The following is a 22,541-nucleotide window of genomic DNA, read 5'->3' as shown; positions in this document are numbered from 1 at the left end:
CGTCGTCTTTGTCAGCATGGTGTATGTTCAGCAGTAACCCAACACGCCTCTGTCCCCTCAGTACTCGGACGAGACGTTGGCGGTGTTTAAGAGCTTCAAGCTGGACGACACTCAGGCCTCCAGGAGGAAGCGGGAGGAGATGCATACAGCCGGAGGGGAACATGTTTATTTCGCAAAGTTCCTGACCAGTGAGAAGGTGAACCACGTAGTGTTAGATACAGAGCAGGGCTTAATACTTATTCAGAACTATAGTGCTGACTAACAGGAGTGTGTGTGTGTGTGTGTGTGTGTGTGTGTGTGTGTGTGTGTGTGTGTGTGTGTGTGTGTGTGTGTGTGCAGCTAATGGATCTGCAGCTTAGTGACAGTAACTTCAGACGTCACATCCTGCTGCAGTACCTCATCCTCTTCCAGTACCTCAAAGGTCAGGTCAAGTTCAAAAGGTGAGTAATGGAGCACACTAATGTTCCTCGCTCACACTACAGGTCCTCTCTCACACTACAGGTCCTCTCTCACACTACAGGTCCTCTCTCACACTACAGGTCCTCTCTCACACTACAGGTCCTCTCTCACACTACAGACCCTCTCTCACACTAATGTTCCTCTCTCACACTACAGGTCCTCTCTCACACTACAGGTCCTCTCTCACACTACAGGTCCTCTCTCACACTACAGGTCCTCTCTCACACTACAGGTCCTCTCTCACACTACAGACCCTCTCTCACACTACAGGTCCTCTCTCACACTACAGGTCCTCTCTCACACTACAGGTCCTCTCTCACACTACAGGTCCTCTCTCACACTACAGGTCCTCTCTCACACTACAGGTCCTCTCTCACACTACAGGTCCTCTCTCACACTACAGGTCCTCTCTCACACTACAGGTCCTCTCTCACACTACAGGTCCTCTCTCACACTACAGGCCCTCTCTCACACTACAGACCCTCGCTCATGCAGGTCATGCAGGTTTCATAAATATTCCATTCTCTCTCTCTCTCTCTCTCTCTCTCTCTCTCTCTCTCTCTCTCTCTCTCTCTCTCTCTCAGCTCCAATTGTAGTCTTAGTGATGATCAGACATCCTGGATGGAGGAGACTACAAAGCTTGTATATCAGGTTTGTGTCTTACAGTCATTACTATATAATGTGTGTCTTTAACTTCCTGCCTGTCTCTCTCCCTCGTCCCTGCCTGTCTCTCTCCCTCGTCCCTGCCTGTCTTACTCCCCTGTCCTTGCCTGTCTTTCTCTCCCCTGTCCTTGCCTGTCTTTCTCTCCCCTGTCCTTGCCTGTCTTTCTCTCCCCTGTCCTTGCCTGTCTCTCCCTCGTCTCTGCCTGTCTCTCTCCCTCGTCCCAATCTGTCTGTTTCACTCGGTGTAACATGATATATTTTTTGTGAAGTTACTCAGAGAAACTCCTCCAGACGGTGAGATGTTTGCTACTATGGTGGAGGTAAGATCTCACTCGATCGTCTCTAATAAAATCAGCCCTGGATTTTCCAGACACTGGGTCACATGTGATTCCACTGGTTTTACAGCACATTCTAAACACAGAGGAAAACTGGAACGCCTGGAAGAATGAGGGATGTCCAAGTTTTGTCAAAGAAAGGTAGAGGCTTCTCTTAAACCGAATGCACACAGCCCAGATTTACATACAGTATTAGATCAAACTCTCTCTCTCTCTCTCTCTCTCTCTCTCTCTCTCAGACCCACAGAGACCAAACCACAGCGGCCCAGCAGGAAACGAGCAGCACCCGAGGACTTCCTGGGTAAAGGACCAGAGCGTAAGATCCTGATGGGCAAGTAAGGACCGAGCTGTGTTTCTGTGGTGTGGACAGAGGTTCAGTGTCCACAACCTGTTAGACTTATGCACTTGTTCTCTCCATCCCAGTGATGAACTGACACGACTGTGGAACCTCAATCCTGACAACATGGAGGCGTGTAAATCTGACAGCAGGTGTGTGTCCACGGCTTTAGTCCTGGTGATCTGAACCATGATAGTCTACAGGTCTCGGGTAACTAGTGACCGTGTGTGTGTGTGTGTGTGTGTGTGCGCGTAGGGAGTTTATGCCGTCCCTGGAGGACTTTTTTGAGGAGGCCATCGAGCAGGCAGACCCAGCCAACATGGTGGAGGATCAGTACAAGTACGCACACATGTTTTTATCTTATCTAACTTTTTAATATTACTTTGTTTATTTATTTAATATTCTACAACCTATTCAAGCCTGCTTCCACATCCTGTGTGTGTGTGTGTGTGTGTTTAGGGTGGTGAGGAACTCAAATTACGGCTGGCGAGCTCTCCGTCTTCTCTCACGCCGCAGTCCACACTTCTTCCAGCCCACAAATCAGCAGTTCAAGAGTCTGGAGGATTATCTAGAGAACATGGTGATCAAACTGGCCAAGGAACTTCCTGTGAGTCTCTTGTGCACACACACACACGCGTTCTTGCACACACACACTTTATCTTACGTCTTTGTCTTTTTTCTAACAGAAGGATCTCCCGTCTGAGGAGATAAAGACAGGAGAGGAGGAGGACGAGAGCGGAGACAATCTGCTGAAGGAGAGCAATGACAGTAAGTGTTCTCTCTCTCTCTCTCTCTCACACACACACACACACCAGAGCTTCACCTAGGGAGACATGTAATTAAACTGTAGACAGGCGATGGAGGGAAACATGGATTAACTGCATACTCCGATCCCTTCGTCCCCTGATGGGCGTGGTCTTCTCCAGCATGACTCAGTAAACAGGTTTTAGGTTATTTGTCAGTACACACATGCACACACACACACACCTTTATTTAATCATTTGTTCATTTATTTATTTTAAAGAAGATTTCAACCCTGAAAAATAAAATCAAATGATTCAAAATTTATAAAAAATTATAACTAGTATTAAACTATTTATTTATTTATTTATTTATTTATTTATATAAAATGTTTTTTAGTTTTGAATTTAAAATCCACAAAGTAAATATATTTCATATTTTATGATTCTGTTGTATATATTTTTTTAAATTGTTCTCTGTAGTACTAAAGCCGACTCTGTGTCTTTTTCCGTCTCAGGTCCGAGTATTCAGAGCAAACTGGTTACTAACAGTCAGATGGACGAAATCGCCAAGAAGCTCGGGGCTCAGTGGAAGTCGCTCGCTCCTCACCTGGATGTGAAGGAGGTGGAGATTCGCGAGATCGAAGCGGACAGTGACGACGTTGAGCTTCAGGCCAAAATGATGCTGGTGTCCTGGCAGGACCGGGAGGATGCCCAGGCCACCATGGAGAGCCTGGTCACGGCGCTGAACACCGCTGGCTTCGCTAGCATCGCGCAGGGCTTCAGCGAGACATGATTTCGCTTAGCACAGTGCTAACGATCCATCTGTTAGCCAACGTATGGGAACGGGAGTTCTTTAATCGAGGGTGCAGAGCTAAATGCACCTCATCGGTCTGCACGTTGTGTTTGACACTGAGCTCTTTGCTAGTAAATGTGCTTTCATTAGCACTGTGCTAAAAGCAAATTAGCGTATATTCTCATATTTTAATTTTTTTCCTCTTCCCACGTCGTGTTTTGTACATATTTGATGTATTTGCAAATAAACATCAGTCATGTCGCATTAACACGGTTCAACACCATCTGCATCTTTTTATTGTGTTTAGATCACAGATATCTTTAGACAAAAAGCCATCAGTCAATAATTATACAGAAGTGATGTTAGCGTCAGTGCAGGCACGGTCGGAGAGAACGATGTGAGAACGTTCACGTTGTGAGGGTCTGAGACGCTAACGGACGGTCTGCGGGTCTTTATACAGTTTCCCTGATGTTTACTTTTGGTGCCAACGTTAGCTAGAGAACCAGCTTGCTTTACATTAACAAAAAAAGGGTTGTTTTCTTAGCATGTCGCTATCGTTTGATCTATTTAACCTCTAAAAATGATGACGTAAGATGTGTTTAACTGAATCACAAGGAAACTGATTTATTTATCGCACAATCAATATCACCTAGCATTTAGGGAAATGTGTCATTTGTATACAAAAAACAAACAAATTTCCAAACCGTAGCATACAGGCGATCACGAACTAAAAGACAGCTTCACCTGCCTGCCTGTGATAGTGATGCCTCCCTCCCAGATGCGCTGAATGACTTCCACACTCGGTTTGAGGTGCAGAACAAAGTAACGGCAAAGAATACCATCCCCCCAGACGACCAGGTACTCTGTCTATCCACAACTGACATGAGGAGAACTCTAGGCAGAGTTGACCCACAGAAGGCTGCTGGACCAGACAACATTCCTGACAGAATGTGCAGAAGCGCTAGCGGATGTCTTTACTGACATTTCCCTGAGCAGCGCCGTTGTTCCTACATGCCTCGAGACAACCACCATCGTCCCCGTGCCAAAGGAGTCTTCGGTGTCCTGCCTTAATGAGAATCATCCCGACTCGTACACACACCCATTGTGATGAAGTGCTTCGAGAAGCAGACACCCTGATCCCGAGAGACTTAAATTTATCTTTTTTAATACATCAGAGTAGTTGAGACATTCCTCAGCATTGGCAGCTTGGTGGCCCTGGGACTGTCTGATCAGTTCAACATCTTAAAGGCGCAGTGAGTCGGGCTGACAAACTAGGGGCGTGTCTCGTCAATATGCAGCGGACAGAGTGTTCAGAGCGCGCGTGTGACATTAGCAGAAAGGGGCGTGTCTTGTCAATATGCAGTGGACAGAGTGTTCAGAGCGCATGTGTGACATTAGCCGAAAGCGACTGAAACATTGACATGGCGGATAAAAGGCTTATGATAAGGCAAGAAGCAGGAACCGTGTTAATATAGGATCAGCTTTCCAGCGCCGGAGAGAACTGAACGTCTTCCGCGTGAAACGGAGCTAAACACCACGCTACAACACGCAGTACTACAAAAACACATTTGTGTTACCATAGTATTACTCATTGTGTTCATTTACTGACAAAAATACCCCCTCAGCCAGCCGCCCCAACAGGTTCTGCTATAATAGCTGCCTGGGTTACGTATGTATGTGTGGGGCGGAGCTATCAAAATGGGGGTGACGCCCATTTGTGTTAGGGGCGTGTTTGTATTTTTTGGTGCTTTCAAATGTCAACATTGGCTTTCAAACATCGTGCAACGCACCTTTAATTACTGAGCCATCACTGCCACTGCCAAGGCAGTCAGGATTTCCTCCATCACTTCTGGGTGATATTGTAAACTAGAATGTCTGTGATGAGATGAGTCACTGTCCTCATCCACTCTATTACCACAGTCTACATTTGATGCTGATATCTAGGCAGAAATGTTATTTGTCATTAGCTCCAACAATTTACTGTCGAGTAAAGTGTCTAAGATGTCAGTTAGGTTTGTTTCAGTTCATTCTTCTGTCGCTGTCCATAATACAGAGTCTTACTGTTTATGTTGTCTGATATTACAGTAATGTTGTTGCAGCAATTTTATGATTCATTAATAATCATCTTCATACACTCTAACACGCTGTTTCGGATATTAAGATCGAGTTGCTAACAGATCTAATTGCTTCAATTTGTTATTTATTTATTTATTTTCTTCCTCAGTCACTAACCACTAGTAGCCTGTGTTACATTACCATCAAAACCTCTCAAGATTTATTTACACTGTTAGATGTACACTGTTTTATTCATTAACTTAGTGCAAGTTTCAACTAAAAAAATTAATAAATCCAAGATATTTACACACACAAAGCACAGCTAGTTAATTTAACAGTTTAATATCATGAAAACAAACATTATTATTATTATTATTATTATTATTAGTAGTAGTAGTATTGTTATTGTCGTTGTTTTTAATAATAATAACGACAACAATAACAATACTAATAATAATAATAAGAATAATATTAGTAATAGTGGTAGTAGTAGTAGTGTTGTTATTTCTACTATTATTATTATTATTTACACACACATTTTAGTTTCAGCAATGTAAGATATTCTAGATATGTAAAATATAATTTATACTGTTACGAATCACATGTTTATCCCTTTATTTATTATTTTATTGAATTAAAATCTCCACTACACCGATTTGAGCATCGACATGTAATAAACCATATACACCAAAAGTGGGCGTGTCAGTGGGATGGGCTTGTTTTCTAAATCAGCCAATCACACAAAATCTGATCACTCTTAAAGAACAACCTGATGTTTAATTCTTAAACACTGAAGTATGTTCAGTGATTCTGGAGCTGATTTGTTGGCGGTTTAGTTATTAATAAACCTCCCTTGATGTTTTGTGTACATTTTATTTCCATTGTTTAAAATGGGATTGTTTTGTAATCTTGTTTACAGCATGTGATACGACACTGTGTTTTTTATTATGATTTACTTTTTTGTTCATTTTTTGTCTTAGCTCCCGTATGGAGCATTTCAGCCAAACAAACAAACAAACAAACAAACAAATTAATTAATTAATTAATTATTGTCAGAATTGAAATCTAAATCCACAATGAGGTTTTCCAATACTTCACAATCCCACTTTTCTCCATATCAGCTTTAAGCTTCGCTCCCTGTCTCTGTTCCAAGTTGACTCGGTTCTGCTCTGATGCTGGGCTGCTGCTGTGGTTCGGTTGCTGAGGAAGGGTGCTGTTCTGATTCTGTTGATAACAGAGGACACCATTTTGGTCCTCGGGTTTGACAACAAAGTCGTATGCCGGAGGTGAGGCCGGAATATTACGAGCATATGGAAAAGCACAGGAGTGAAGACGCTGGCCCCGGCTCCGTCGTCTTCTAAGCATGTCCTGGAAAGCGCCAATTCCAAGATGGTACATCTCGCAGAGGTTGAGCAGCAAACAGAGACAGCTTACCACATACATGATCAGCAGGAAGATGGTTTTCTCGGTGGGATTAGACACATAGCAGTCGACTCGATGAGGACAGGGAATTTCATCACATACATATGTGGGAATGACACGGAATCCATACAGCAGGTACTGACCCACCAGAAAGAAGACCTCTAAAATGGCACGTGATAAGAGCTGGAGGATGTAAATCTTCATCAGACCTTCTTGAATGATCCTGCGACAGCCATCATGCTTAGTTTGATCTATTCTTGTGTTGTTCTCCATCCCTGTTTCGGCTTCCTGAAGCTCCAGGTACTCTCTGTACATCATCGGTTCCATGTCATCACAGTCAATACCATCGTCACACTCCTCCATCTGATCCAAATCCCTACATCTGCTCCTGACAATCCTCCGGTGCCGTTGCTTTTTCTGCTCCTGGTCATCGTCAGAGAAACGGGCGTATTTGTGGATGGCGTATCCGAGGTACATGACGGGCGGTGTGGAAATCAGGATGATCTGGAATACCCAGAAGCGGACGTTCGAAAGCGGAGAAAATGAGTTGTAGCAGACGTCGTCGCAGCCTGGCTGCTTGGTGTTGCAGGTGAACATGGACTGCTCGTCAGAGTAGATGGACTCTCCAGCCACCGCCATCAGCACAATGCGGGACACGATGTGGATCATCAGCCACACTTTCCCCACGAACGAGGAGTGGTTGTGGATCTCATTCAGGAGATGAAGGAAACTCCAGCTCATATTGGTAGTTCGGCTACAATCTGCAGAGAGAGAGAGAGAGAGAGAGAGAGAGAGAGAGAGAGAATTTTTTTTTTTTAGAATTTTTTTAGTAATAAATAATTTTTAGTGATAAAAATATACAAACTCAACAGAATGTGTTTATTCCACTGATGGCGTTTTTGTCTCTGAATCTCAAGAAGACTTTAAGCTCCGCCCACTTCACCACCACCACATATGATACACACATCCTTATCTTTATAAACCATACAAACCATACTGTGTATTTTCTCTCGAGAAAAAAAAAATCACTTACAATATTTACAGATTAAAGAAAAAAAATGATAATAAAAAAGATTTTTTCTAACAAACTATCCTCACAATTCAGCAAACAGTAAAATAAATTGTTTACAACGCAAAGGTTAGATTTGTGTTGTATTCACTAACGAAATAATAATAATAATAATTAATTAATTAAACAAATAAATAACTAATGATATGCAGTTTTCAGATTTTAACAATAATCACATGTGCCAGTGGAGGGAGGAGTGAAAGCACAGACTCACCTTAGCTCGAGACGAGTCTTTCCTGTCGTTTGTCGGTGAAGTGCATGGCCTTTCAGCATTTTCTGTTAGATACGATGAAAAAATGGTAGCAGATACAAATATACATCATCTTCCAGAGCTGGTTAAACAAAAAGTGCTCCACAAGACTCTGTACACACACTTTACAAGTTTGTTAATAATAAGATTAAGAATCAGAATCAGATTTATTGGCCACACACCCCTCCACTCCACCCACCTGGTACATAAAGAGAAAGATGTTAATCAGAATTAGAATCAGTGGTTTGGAAACCCCCCCCCCCCCCCCCTTATTCGATCAAACAACTTTAGTGTATGTGCTTGAAATGACTTGCATAACTCATTATGGGATGTTTGGTTGTATCGGAGACAGTTTTAGTCTTAAATCATTCTTTATACAGATCAGGATCGGTTCTAGCCCTTTTTTAGGGTATCTCCACTATAAACGCGCAGTCAGAGCTGGAGACGTTTATCTATAACGTTAATCGGTGGTAAACCGCGACCTAAAGCAGTGAAATGTCACTATTCTTATTACCAGAGTTGTAGCACAAACAAAATATTAATGCAAACAATCCATTCAATACTAAATATTGAATTAAATATTGAAATAATGATTCTTTGTCTTGTGAATATATTTTTTTTATTAATGACTTCATTCATTGGACACACTGTTTGTAGAGAATGCACACACACATGAACTGATCTGATTCAAGACTGACATCATTACATCATGCATAACATTTTGGTGTCCACTTTTGCCATTTAATAATACCATAACTTTTGGCTTACTATGTAGTCATATAATATATATGTCAGGGATCAGCGCAGACTTATGGCCATGTGCGTTTGTGTTTGTTTGTGTCACGTGATTGCCCCGCCTTCGTCTGCTCCTCCCGGTCATAACACCTGTTCCCCATTGTGTGTGATTGTCCCTTTCCCTATATATGTGAGCCGAGTTGCCACAGGCAGCGCGGCTTCATTAATAATAATGTTAGTTCCCTGTGTAGTGTGGTTTATGTTTGTCTTCCTCATGTATTAAACCCCTTTCATTTGAAGCTATCCTGCGTACGGGTCTGTCTCCAAGCCACCTCCGTCCGGGTCCTGACAATATAATATAGAACTCTTCTTGTTTTAAATTCTCACTGAGGGCTAAAAACCCCCTAAAGATGAAACCCTAGAACCGCCCCTGATACAGAGTCTGTGTCGATATTTGTTTATGCTGGTAAGCTATGGTAAGGTATGTTGTCAAGAAGGGCAATAATGTTTTCACAGCCTGACCTGCTAAGGCAGGATACTATGCACACACACAAGGCTATCCAGAAATCTGCTAGTGATTTTGGTGTAAACTCAACGTTCAAAGCGCCAATCGTAGAGATTTTAATGACACTCTCTTGCACTTAGCTTAAGTAAAGTCGGCCTCGTATTCACAGATTCGAGTTTCCCGAGTCAATAGCTCCTGAACTAAAGGGTGTTACTACACAAATAACACCTCATTTTTATCGTAGTAATGTAAAGAGGCAGCTACAAACAAATTTTTCTCAATATTCAGCTTGAATATGGACAAAATACACAAGTCTCTATGTGCAGACGACTGAGAAACAGATTCCAAGGGACCGCCTGCAAAGTGCAAAACCCGAAAAGTAAATACTATAAAAACGGTCACTGTAATACACTGACTGTACTGTCACCAAACTTAGATCACACATGACATGTCCTGATAGTTATACTACAACACTTATTTTGGGGGAAATGTCTTTTTGTTTATTTTTTATGATTTTTCATAATAAATATAAATCAATAAAATTATGAAAAATCATAAAAAATAAACAAAAAGCCATTCCCTCAAAATAAGTGCTGTAGTATATCAATCAGGACATAAGTGATGTGTGAGTTAAGTTTGGTGACAGTACAGTGTATTACAGTAAAGCTATTGACTGTTTTTTGTATTCACTTTTCAGGTTTTACGTTTCACTTTGCAGACGATCCCTTGGAATCTGTCTCTTCGGTGTTCGCACATAGAGACTTGTGTATTTTGTCCAACGCGGAGGAAAGCTGATATTGAGGAAAATTGGATGTAGCTGCCTCTCTATTTTACTATGATAGAAAAAAGGTGTTATTTGTGTAGTAACAGCGTTTAGCTCAGGAGTTATTGACTCGAGAAACTCGAATCTGTGAATATGTGGCTGACTTTACTTAATTCTCTCTTGCTCAGAAATGTCACAGAAGTGTCCCTACAGGCAGAGAATGGATGGCAAATCCATTCATTCATTCATTCATTCATTCATTCATTCATTCATTCATTCATTCATTCATTTTCTACCGCTTATACGAACTTCTTGGGTCACGGGGAGCCTGTGCCTATCTCAGGCGTCATCGGGCATCGAGGCAGGATACACCCTGGACGGAGTGCCAACCCATCACAGGGCGCACACACACACACACACACACACACACACACACACACACACACACACACACACACACACACACACACACTACGATGGCAAATCCAGTTGTTTGCATTGTCCGTGTCTGGAAAATACCATCATAAATATACCGGACATGCCAGCAACTGAGCCAAACCAGCTACATCAGTCAATTTGTCGATTTGTAAAGCGTAGAAATCGCTGGATTTTATGCGAAGCAATAGTTGTTTTAAAACGTCTTCTGCCATATCAGCGATGCGACGTGAAATTGTGTGTGAATGCGATGCGTAAAGACGTGCACTTACACATGACACTTGAGTGGACACAGATTTTTGTTTACTGCAGATGGGGTAATTTGAATGGATGTCATGAATTTGAAGTTTTATACCTGGCTATACTTTGCTGTGAGTTCACTAGAGGGGGCACGTCTTTATATTTAGTCTGAGAAATATATGTCTGGTTGAATATTAGGTGCGGTATAATTACATTAACAGTACTTTTCAGCATTTTCTTCTCCGGGTACTCCGGTTTCCTCCCCCGGTCCAAAGACATGCATGGTAGGTTGATTGGCATCTCTGGAAAATTGTCCTGAGTGTGTGAGTGAATGAATTTTTAGACTGCATGTTTCATCTCTCTCAGGTCTCATAGAAGGCCACTTCAGAACAGGCCAATGTTTTGTTTATAGCCATTCTTGGGTGTTTGTAGCTGTGTTTTTGGTCATTATCCTGTTGGTGGACACATGACCTGTGACTAAGACCAAGCTTTCTGACACTAGACAGCACATTTTGCTTTAGAATGCCTTGGTAGTCTTGAAGTCACACTGTTCCTATTGTGAAACATGGAAGAGGTGTCATTTTCATTGTGTGCTGCATTTTTGAGTCTGTGAAATTAGACCTGATGTGGCTTGCCAAAAAACTCCAATTTTCTCTCATCTGTCCAAAGGACATAAGCCACACAGCTTCTGGAAGTGTCAATCTTCATTTTGAAAAATGTCAACAGTGCTTTCAAAAGTGGAGTCAAGTAGAACTAATAGTGACATACTGTACAGTCTCGGTCCGAAGCTAATAACAGGTCGTTTGTGACTTTAACAAGTGCAGTTTCTGTGCTATGATGAGGCCTGAAACCTGACTGAAACTCTTCAAGGATGTTGCTCTCCTGTACGAAGGAGCTCAGTTGAACAGACACAACCTTTTCTAGTATTTTAGACATAAACGGAAGATGTGAAATAGGTCTGTAATTTGATAGTTCATTAGGATCTAAGTTAGGTTTTTTGATGAGTGGCCTAATAACTGCCAACTTGAAGGATTTAGGGACGTAACCTAAAGATAACGAGGAGTTAATAATATTAAGAAGAGGCTCACCAGCTTTATGTAACACTTCTTTAGTTGGGATGTGATCTAACACACATGTTGATGATGTAGCTGTAGTAATAAGCTTATCTAACTCGTCGAGCACTGTAGTGGTAAGTGTAGAGCTTTAGGTCAGACCTAAATTTTATCACAAGGGATTTGACTTGTCAAAAAATAGTAGAAGAATGAAGGTCAATAAATAATCACACAGTGGTCAGTATGTTATAGCTGCATTATAACAGGCCTCAAGTAACAACCCCAAACAGCCCCATCTGCCCCGACATATTCAACATAAATTATAACTGGTTGCTAAGTGCTAAGAAGATTTATTTATGATTTAGGACATTTGATGATTTTTATATATATCTGTGTCATTTGGGAGCCAAAAGATTCGAGATGAGCTTCATGACTCAAATGTGCTGACTCAATGAAAAGAGATGGAATTTCCAGTGTGTGTGTGTGTGTGTGTGTGTGTGTGTGTGTGTGTGTGTGTGTGTGTGTGTGTGTGTGTGTGCTCTCTATACTTCCTGGGCACCGTTTAATATTAATATAGATATCTGGTATATATATATAAAACAGTGTAGTGTTTGTATGTTAGTTGTGTAGCATTTGGAATTATTTCTCATATCATATTATAGTTGTTTCTGTCTTTAAATAAACAGAACACAGACAAAGACAATATTTATTTCACATCTTTGATTTAAAATTAAATGAATTTCCAAAAACTTTTTGCTCATATATAAAAACACAGTTAAATGAGATTATGTGTGTAAATCTGTAGGCCCTCTGTGTCCCAGTGCAGGATGAACGGTACACAAAATAAACTATTCTGCTTTAAGTGTGTTGTATATTATTTAATGAATTTATTATTAAATATAGTGAACAGTGTCTGAAATGTCTGTAAGGTGTCATGGTAACAGCCACTCGCGAAGGTGCAGATAGGACACCCAAGCTGGAAGCTACACCATCGTCTGTCGAAGACGGACGGATGCCGGAGAGACTGACACTAGACCGGACACAAAGAAGGGGCTGCTGCTGTGGTTCAGCTTAGCAGCGATGAGGACACGGATGTCTCTCATCTCCGCAGCACAGAGATCCTTCTCTGTCTCACTGCTGAACATTTATATTTATATTCTGCTGAACAATATTATATTGTCTTACATTGGCACTACCTGCGGCATCCATCCATCCATCCATTCATCCATCCATCCAGCTTCATGTTCTTACTCACCTTTCATTTTTTTTCATTCTTTACTCTTCTGTTCAGAAGATATCCGTTTGTCTGTTTCTGTATTTTTTTCTTCTGACCCACTAACTCTATCCATCTGTCTGTCTGCCTGCCAATCCATCCATCCATCCATCCATCCCTCCATCCATCCATCCATCCATCCATCCATCCATCCATCCATCCAACCAAATATCTAACCATTCAATCATCCATCCATCATTCCAACTATTCAGTCATCCATCTGTCCACCTTTCTGTCAATTCATCCATCCATCCATCCATCCATCCATCCATCCATCCATCCATCCATCCATCCAGCAGCATGTTTTATATCACCCTGTCATTTCTTCATTCTTTACTCTTCTGTTCAGAAGATATCCGTTTTACTGTTTCTGTCTTTTTTCTTCTGACCAACTCCATCCATCCATCCATCCATCCATCCATCCATCCATCCATCCATCCATCCATCCATCCATGCAAATATCTAACCATTCAATCATCCATCCATCATTCCATCTATTCATTCATCCATCTGTCCACCTTTCCATCCATCCATCCATCCATCCATCCATCCATCCATCCATCCATCCATCCATCCAGCAGCATTTTTTATCACACTGTCATTTCTTTACTCTTCTGTTCAGAAGATATCCGTTTGTCTGTTTCTGTCTTTTTTCTTCTGACCAACTAACTCCATCCATCCATCCATCCATGCAAATATCTAACCATTCAATCATCCATCCATCATTCCATCTATTCATTCATCCATCTGTCCATCCATCCACCCATCCATCCAGCAGCATGTTTTTTATCACCCTGTCATTTCTTCATTCTTTACTCTTCTGTTCAGAAGATATCCGTTTTACTGTTTCTGTCTTTTTTCTTCTGACCAACTCCATCCATCCATCCATCCATCCATCCATCCATCCATCCATCCATCCATCCATGCAAATATCTAACCATTCAATCATCCATCCATCATTCCATCTATTCATTCATCCATCTGTCCACCTTTCCATCCATCCATCCATCCATCCATCCATCCATCCATCCATCCATCCATCCAGCAGCATTTTTTATCACACTGTCATTTCTTTACTCTTCTGTTCAGAAGATATCCGTTTGTCTGTTTCTGTCTTTTTTCTTCTGACCAACTCCATCCATCCATCCATCCATCCATCCATCCATCCATGCAAATATCTAACCATTCAATCATCTATCCATCATTCCATCTATTCATTCATCCATCTGTCCATCCATCCACCCATCCATCCAGCAGCATGTTTTTTATCACCCTGTCATTTCTTCATTCTTTACCCTTCTGTTCAGAAAATATCCGTTTGTAGGTTTGCCTGTTTTTTTCTCACCCACTTTAACTTTCAACCCACCATCCATATATCAAGTCAAGTCAAGTCACCTTTATTGTCTCTGCGGCTGTGATGCAAAAAAAAAAAACCTAATCTGAGTCATGACAATAAAAAACACGACATCACTAATTAGTGACGGTTCTTTCTGACTAAGGAATACATTCCAGATGGACATATTGTAATAATAAAAGGGAAGTGTGTAATAATTCAGCTTGGTCATATAAATACATGACCTCATCTACTTCCTGCCCCCCCCAACTCTCTTCCTCTGTAGTTTCCATTCTTATAAAGTTCCTATGACACACTATAACCCACTGACCATGACACAGATGATAACAATGATGTTGGTGGCTTCTATCTTTTTCTTTTTTTTTTTTTTCAGGTCAAGGAGCTGTTACTATGGAACTGACAACCTATAAGAACCAGCCTATTAATAAAGTGTTAATTTCTACAACACAGAAATAATTCACCTTTTTCTGACCGATTAGATTTAAGCATTTGACTGCGTTCAGACTGAACGAGTCAGAATCACTGATCGGTGTGTCATCCTCATGGCACTCATTCATTCTCTTACAACATTTTTGTGCTGCGTCATAAAAAATGATGCACTTCCTCTCTCACAAGTCCGGACCGATTCACGTGCGAATGTTTGTGAACTTCTCAGGTGAATAATCACACAGGTCACGTGAGGAATTTTCACACACAAACACACACACACACACACACACACACACACACACACACACACACACACACACACACACACACACACACACACATATATATATATATATATATATATATATATATATATGAAATAATTATTTGTATTAAATTCACGTTTAACCCATTAAAAAAAATATATATTTGTAAAAAATATTTAGTACCAAATTCAGGCTTTGTTTATAATTATGTGAATTTCATGCAAATGATTTAAATCATTTATTATTTCCATATATTAGGTTTGGAAACCCAGAGTTTTTATTTATTTAATTACTTTCTTAAAAAAAAAAAAAAGCACTTATTTCTGTTCTGTTTAAACACTATATTTAGTTCTTCCTCAATGTGGGTGAAAACCACAACCGTTTTGAAACCGTTGTGAAAGAGGTGGATTTTCTCTTCTTTTTTCTCTTTTTTTCTGATGTTGGCAAACTTTTTTGGACACCCAAACTACACCCCCCCCCCCACCCCCGATTCAGCTTATATACTCAAGACTGAGGTGATATCTGCATTAATCTCTTCACATCCAGAGCAGCAGCATCATCGTCATCGTCATCAGTCATGATCTCTCGCGCTCTCCTTCTGGTTCTGCTGGTTCTCGCCTGCCTTCAATCCTTCACAATGGCTCAGAGTAAGATTATTTTCATTTTTATTCTTTCAACTTATTATCCATTAATGTTTGTACGTATTTTTAAAATTTACTCAAGCCAATAAACATCCGTGGACTTTATTTAGTCATTAAGATGGTGTTACAGCTTTAACTAAACATATGAACATCTCTATACAGAGTCATTTTTAAGGTATCAGAACGAGCGCATTAAGTTTATAAACTGTTATGGAAAACTAATCAACACTTTCTGACCAATCAGGAGCCAGAACTCAACAGTGCTTAGAGTTTAGAGTTGTTGTTGTTTTTAACCATTTAATCACAGGACAAAAATAATCTTTTTTTTTTCCACAGATGCAAATGGACCAAAGAAATGCTGTTTCACTTACCAGACAAATCGAGTCCCTGTTAAATACATCGAGAGATATGAAATAACAGAGGCTCTGTGTTCAAAACCTGGAATCATGTAAGCTTACATTTTTTAGTGAAGTTTAAGATCATATAGTGTTCAAATTTCTGATGTTCTCATTTAAATGTTCTCTCTGCTCTGCAGCTTTATCATGAAAGACAGTCGTCTGGTGTGTGCGGATCCCCACGTCGACTGGGTCAAGAGCAACATGAACAAACTTGACCAGCAATCACCAGTCTTTAAATCCTTTGTCCATTAATACCAGTGTTTATATCTGTTTGTTGTTTGTCTGTTTACAATATGATCTTTTTATTTATTGGCCAGTAAGAATGCCTGTATTTTTTTTTTATTTAATCTTGTATTTAAATCCTTTGCTTAAATTATTCTAACATTATTTATTATTTAAAATTTGTGCTATTTTTTAAAAAATATGTATGCATATTAAATGTATTTTATATTTACACATGAAAGGATATTTAAATTAATATTTATGTTTTTTTTACATGCAAACATTTTTTACATTTTTTTTAATGCAAACCATGTTCATGGAGATTTGAAAATAAATAAATAAATACTTTTAAGAACTCGGAATGTTTATGTTGGGTTTCGGTCAAACTGTAAGATTAAAAGACACACACACACACACACACACACACACACACACACACACACACACACACACACACACACACACACACACACACACACACACACACACACACACACACACACACACACACACACACACACACACTGACTATTTCTCATAAGATATTAAAAAGAATCAGAAGTTAATGCAGACATTTTCATCCTGGAGATTTCTATTTCCTTTAAAATCATTTCTAATTTAAAATAATATCATGAGATTTTTTTCATTTCTGAGAAAACTTTGTGCCCCCTGATCATCACACTTACAGTACATGAGTGTAGGTCCCTGAGTGTTTGCTGTTATAACCAGCTCCATTCTTCTCTTCTCTTCTGGAAGTCTTACCACTAGATGTTGGATTGTGTGTGTGTGTGTGTGTGTGTGTGTGTGTGTGTGTGTGTGTGTGTGTGTGTGTGTGTGTGTGTGTGTGTGTGTGTGTGTGTGTGTGTGTGTGTGGATTAGTGTTCATTCAGCTACGAGAGCACCAGTGAGATCAGACTCTGATGTTCAGGATGATGTTGAGGAGACTCCAGTTCCTGTTCATTATAAAGGTGTTCAGTGAGGTTCAGTCATAGTCAGAGCTCAGTGCAGGACACTCGAGTTCTTCACTCCGACCTTCACATCCTCCACATTGTTTCTTCATGGAGCTCTGTGCTTCATACACAGCAGCATTGTCGTGCTGGAGAAGGGTTTGTGTCTCTGGGTTTTAAGGGAAAGTGTAAAGCTGCAGCAAACTGAGACATCCGATACAACCAAGGGCGTCGATTTGGGTAGGGACAGTAGGGACATGTCCCTACCAATATCCAGGGAACACTCAATTGTCCCTAGCAATAATTCGACCAACCCTATATATATATATATATATATATATATATATATATATATATATATATATATATATATATATATATATATATACATAACCACTGATATCCGTCTGTGTCTCGTGCTTTTTTTACTTATTTCATTTAATATTTAACCAGGAATCATTAAATAAGATGAAAATATTTTACAACGGTGTTCTGTACAAAATGGTGTACAAAATAATGTGGAACACAAACGGTTAACAGATTTACCCCCTGCAATGAATCCCGCCTCTGTAACTCACCTCTCTAAAACGATTGAGTCCTGTCTCTCTAACCCACGTGGCTTTGTCTTTGTCGCCAATGTGTACAGTCGGCTGCAGCTAGATTCTGTCGTATGAAGCAATATGCATTATGCAACGTGATTATGCAGCTACCGGTATGTGAGTAAGAAAGTATTCTTATAACAACAGTTTTATGCACATAATACAGGGAATGATGTCCCCACCACTGTCAAATAAATTATGTCCCCACCAATGTCAAATAAATGATGTCCCCACCAATGTCAAATAAATTATGTCCCCACAAATGTCAAATAAATTATGTCCCCGCAAATGTCAAATAAATGATGTCCCCATCAATGTCAAATAAATGATGTCCCCACCAATGTAAAATAAATGATGTCCCCACCAATGCCAAATAAATGATGTCCCCATCAATGTCAAATGAATGATGTCCCCACCAATGTCAAAATCAGACTTTCGCCTTTGGATACATCTGTGTGCTTCAGACATATAAGGAAGAAGCTGGGACTTCTCCAGGACAGAGGAGTTTATGGAAACATAAAATGTCTAAATGAGCGCAGTAATATAAACCAGAGCTAATCAACTAATAATCAACTAAACAACACCTTCTCAGCAGGTTTCGAGGTCAGCGGATGTACTCGACAGGCTGCAGGATGTCTGCAACATGCCAGAAACCCCATTATTGCATCATAATAAAACTCTGCAGTAAAATGACTGAATGGTTCTGGCTTCCTAAACATTATGGAGGTTTGTTAACAATCCTTCTAGGATGCAGCAAACACTGTACAAATATTATAAACAGTTTAAAAACCCTTCCTCGAAAAAACGAAAAAAATCCCTTGATGATTCTGCAGGGCTTTGTACGGTAGCTGGTTTAAACTCAAGTAGAAAAAATACAAAAAAAATAACAGTACAAAAGTCACCGATCGCCAAAGTTGGTTCTTTAGTTTGTACTTTTATATCATGATATTTATAGTAATAAAAGTCAGATTAGTAATCACTGTCCTGTGTGTGTGTGTGTGTGTGTGTGTGTGTGTGTGTGTGTGTGTGTGGGGGGGTGTGTGTGTGTGTGTGTGTGGGTGTTCGTAGTAAAAACAAAAACACAAATCTTCTTGGAATAAGGGGCTTTTTAATTTTATGAAATGGTGGCAAAAACAGGAACAGGACAAGTGTGTGTGTGTGTGTGTGTGTGTGTGTGTGTGTGTGTGTGTGTGTGTGTGTGTGTGTGTGAGAGAGAGAGAGTGTGAGTGAGAGTGTCAGTGTGTGTCAGTGTGTTTGTATGTGAGTGTGTGTGTGTGTGTGTGTTGCTACAACCCAGTCTAGGGTTGAGCTGTACAGAGTTATAGCTCGGGATTCAGTGCTTTGATACCTTTTATAAATGGACAAAAACAAAGACACAAAAACAAAGACACATATTTTGCCGAAGTGTAACTATAACGATATGCTTTGGTGGATGTAATGTTTTTGTGAGAATCAATGAGTTGATAGGTTACAGGTGACCTGCTTGCAAGTAACAAAAATTTTGTTTAACTTATGATAAGCAATAAATGTGATTTAATTAATATGTTATAAACATTTCAGATGGACTTTTCTACGTTTTCTGAGGTAATCCTAACAAAGTCACTGTTTTGACGTTTAACTAGGCATGAGATCCGTAGATCTGACCAATTAAAAAAGGTATACATCACCACGGCGTCTCTGATTGGCTCTCGTGGCAGCGTTACAGCAAGAGTGTAAACAGAGTGTATAAAAGTAGGGCATGTGAACCAAGCGCGAATTTCAAATTCAATATCGGTGGAACGTAAGTCATTTTTTTTCCTCAGAGGAAATGATATTTATTTATTTTTGTAGTCACTAGTAAACAAACACTTAAATAAGCTTTATGTTTTATGGTAATGTAGTGTCTGATTTTAATTACTATTATTTTTCCATATAGATTACAATGGAGATGTTTGAAATAAATGAAACTAGTGGAAGTCCTTTCAATCTCCTGGTTGATCCAGGAGACACCTTTGAGAGGGTCAAGGACAGGGATTCAGAGCCTAAAAGGGATTCCCCCGGACTACAACATCCAGACGGGGTCCAGCCTCCACCTGGTGATCCACCTCAGGAGTGGACATCAACATTGATGTGGTGTACTCCCTGAACACAACAGCTCTGAATGATCAAGAATGATCTTTAACCTAAAAGGGATACCCCCACACCACCAGAGGTTGCTCTTAGGTGACACCCTCCTGGAGGATTATCAAATTGTGACCAACTACAACATCCAGGAGGGGTCAATCATTATTCTGGTGCTCCGCCTCAGGAGTGGACAATAAAGACATATCCTGTTTTTTGTTTTTTTTTGTTTTGTTTTGTTTTTAAATTTGTTATTTGTTCAATTTGGTCAATTCTTTTCAAAAATAAAATCATGAAATATTAAAATGATTATTTTATTTCAAAAACCGAATATAGTAATGTCTACTTATGTTGGGAGACAGGATTGACTCAGGATTGATTCTATATTACACTGGTAGCTGATAAATATTAAATATTTAAATTTGAAGTTCAGGCCTGCTGCAAAACCTCGAGGCAAGATGGAGTCCAATATGATAATGAGCTTCAATAACACGTTTATGTACTATGTATCTACACAGACAGCATGCCAAAAGAACGGGAAGAAAACTGTAGTATGCATCTAGGAACACTCACCAAACTGTAATCATCCATTGTGCGACACAAACCCAACCTTGGTTCGGAAAGCTGAATAATAATAATAATAATAATAATAATAATAATAATAATAATAATAATAATAATAATAATAATAATAATAATAATAATCACAGAAATACAAGGAAAAAAACCACAAAGCAACCATGACACTAACTTTTGCTCTGACCTTTGGTGTTTCAGGATGATAAGTCATATACCAAGGAAAATGTTGAGTTCAAAATTTCTTCCAATTTCAACTTTGTGTCTCAGTAATGGGATATTTAGGATGTGTGTTGGGTGATTCATGTGGACAGAACTAAACTTTAAGTGAACCTTCACTGGTGCTCAGAGTGCAGGCATTGCACTTTCGCACTCGTCCCACCTCACCGGGGCTTGGGAACACTACCAGTCTAGGCTCATGAGTGAGTGCAGGTCACACAGATGTAGTCTCAACACACGTCTCTCTGTCTCCGTGGTCGTGACAGACATCAACAGACATCTACTGCTGTGAATCCAGGATTTGATAGACACGCTAGGTGGGTACTTAACGTTCAGCATACTGGACCAAGGTAAAGCTTACCACCAGGGGTTTGTGGCAGAAGGGTCACGCCATCTTACCGCCTGAATCACTCCCTGGGGGCATTAGGAATGGGAATGGATGGACAGGAGCATGGAGGATATGTTAGGCTCTCTGAAAGATGAGTACTGCATCCCGTACCCAGATGACCTACTGTGCTACTCCAGATCTTTCAGTGACCACATGGAGGTGATTCGCAAGGTCCGCCAAGCACTGCAGCATCATGGGGTGAAACTACGGGCAGAAAAGTGCGAGATGTTTCAGAAAGAGGTTCGCTATGTTATACGCTTGGTGTCGGCCGAGGGAATTGACCCCAAAGACCTAGAGGCATTGATGGCTTTAAAAAACAAAACGCCCCAAACAGTTGGTGACCTCCGATGGGTTCTTGGCTTCCTGAGTTATTACCGCTCCTACATACAGGACTTAAAATAACATAACATAAAATAACAAAACCATTGTATTAGCTGCTCCAAGTTAAGTCCTCAATGCCCCCAACACCTTCCACGTCACTGCAAGTCTAAGGGTCCACAACTTACGTCCAAAACACCCATCATATGGAAAGCTGAAGTACCTTGGAAAGGCTTGTCAGTACGCTGACCAACAGTCCTCGCATACTCCAACGTCGAGGATCCATTCGTCCTACACACGGATATATCAGAGTAAGGGCTCGGCGCAATCCTCTATCAGTGACAGGGTGGAAAAATGCACATCATCAGATACAGTATGGATCACGAACTCTGACACCCGCTGAAATGAACTACCGATTCCACAGCAGAAAACTCGAGCTCCTTGCTCTGAAGTGAGCAGTGTGTGAGAAATGTAGAGACTCTCTCATCTATGCTCCACATTTCACCATCTACACTGATAAAAATCAGCTGACTATGTGGTGAAATATACAGAGGAACTGTTTCAGGATGTGCTGCATGTGACTTGGGAAGGGAGAAGAGCAGCCCAGAAGAAAGATGTAGCATGGATAGCTGCACTTTACACATCCTCTGCTGATGTGATACCACAGCCTCATTCACGCTTGCCCGAAATAAGTCACAAAGAGCTAGCAAATGCCCAACGAGAGGACCCTGGAATAGGGGAAATAATGAAACTGAAAGAGGTAACTAATGTTCTTACTGATGAAGTCAGAAGGTCAGTGATTGGGCTCACTCCCAAACTCATGAAGGAGCTTGCGAGTGAGCCCACTCAGTGACACACAAAGGATACGTGGATAAATGGTCAAAAAGGATGACAGAAGCGTACAAGATTTCAAGTGCAACTACGATCAAAAGGCGAGGGGTCCAAACCAGGAGAT

At 40.5% G+C, this 22,541-nt stretch overlaps 3 protein-coding genes across 3 annotated transcripts in view; 2 read left to right on the top strand and 1 right to left on the bottom strand.

The window, feature by feature from the left end:
- thoc1 (THO complex 1) overlaps positions 1-3,598 on the top strand; it is a 7,520-nt gene extending 3,922 nt beyond the window's left edge. Inside the window, exons 11-21 of the mRNA XM_047822601.1 lie at positions 62-196; positions 340-440; positions 1,044-1,110; positions 1,392-1,442; positions 1,528-1,598; positions 1,697-1,792; positions 1,881-1,946; positions 2,050-2,133; positions 2,254-2,401; positions 2,481-2,562; positions 3,053-3,598. Of these exons, the coding sequence (XP_047678557.1) occupies positions 62-196; positions 340-440; positions 1,044-1,110; positions 1,392-1,442; positions 1,528-1,598; positions 1,697-1,792; positions 1,881-1,946; positions 2,050-2,133; positions 2,254-2,401; positions 2,481-2,562; positions 3,053-3,330 (1,179 nt within the window). The 3' untranslated portion in view covers positions 3,331-3,598. The remainder of the gene's footprint in view (positions 1-61; positions 197-339; positions 441-1,043; positions 1,111-1,391; positions 1,443-1,527; positions 1,599-1,696; positions 1,793-1,880; positions 1,947-2,049; positions 2,134-2,253; positions 2,402-2,480; positions 2,563-3,052) is intronic.
- A 2,644-nt stretch (positions 3,599-6,242) lies between these two features.
- On the bottom strand, positions 6,243-8,247 carry LOC113635003 (gap junction gamma-1 protein-like). The gene is made up of 2 exons (XM_047821495.1): positions 8,091-8,247; positions 6,243-7,568 (listed from the first exon to the last, which is right to left on the bottom strand). The coding sequence occupies exon 2, from the start codon at positions 7,546-7,548 to the stop codon at positions 6,451-6,453; it is 1,098 nt and encodes a 365-aa protein (XP_047677451.1). The 5' UTR covers positions 7,549-7,568; positions 8,091-8,247; the 3' UTR covers positions 6,243-6,450.
- A 7,422-nt stretch (positions 8,248-15,669) lies between these two features.
- On the top strand, positions 15,670-16,561 carry LOC113635032 (C-C motif chemokine 3-like). The gene is made up of 3 exons (XM_027134260.2): positions 15,670-15,825; positions 16,156-16,267; positions 16,355-16,561. Exons 1-3 carry the CDS (start codon positions 15,756-15,758, stop codon positions 16,467-16,469), a joined length of 297 nt encoding a protein of 98 aa, XP_026990061.1. The 5' UTR covers positions 15,670-15,755; the 3' UTR covers positions 16,470-16,561.
- Positions 16,562-22,541: the final 5,980 nt, after the last annotated feature.

Source organism: Tachysurus fulvidraco, chromosome 1 (genome assembly GCF_022655615.1).
Source record: "Tachysurus fulvidraco isolate hzauxx_2018 chromosome 1, HZAU_PFXX_2.0, whole genome shotgun sequence".
Taxonomy (NCBI): domain Eukaryota; kingdom Metazoa; phylum Chordata; class Actinopteri; order Siluriformes; family Bagridae; genus Tachysurus; species Tachysurus fulvidraco.
The sequence above is the reverse complement of the archived record's forward strand: the minus strand, read 5'-3'. Positions and strand labels throughout refer to the sequence as shown.

Coding starts and splice junctions, on each gene's coding strand:
- LOC113635003 (XM_047821495.1), bottom strand. CDS start 7,548: ATGAGCTGGAGTTTCCTTCATCTCCTGAATGAGATCCACAACCACTCC.
- LOC113635032 (XM_027134260.2), top strand. CDS start 15,756: ATGATCTCTCGCGCTCTCCTTCTGGTTCTGCTGGTTCTCGCCTGCCTT. Junction 15,826..16,155: donor ATCCTTCACAATGGCTCAGA/GTAAGATTATTT, acceptor TTTTTTCCACAG/ATGCAAATGGACCAAAGAAA. Junction 16,268..16,354: donor TGTTCAAAACCTGGAATCAT/GTAAGCTTACAT, acceptor TCTGCTCTGCAG/CTTTATCATGAAAGACAGTC.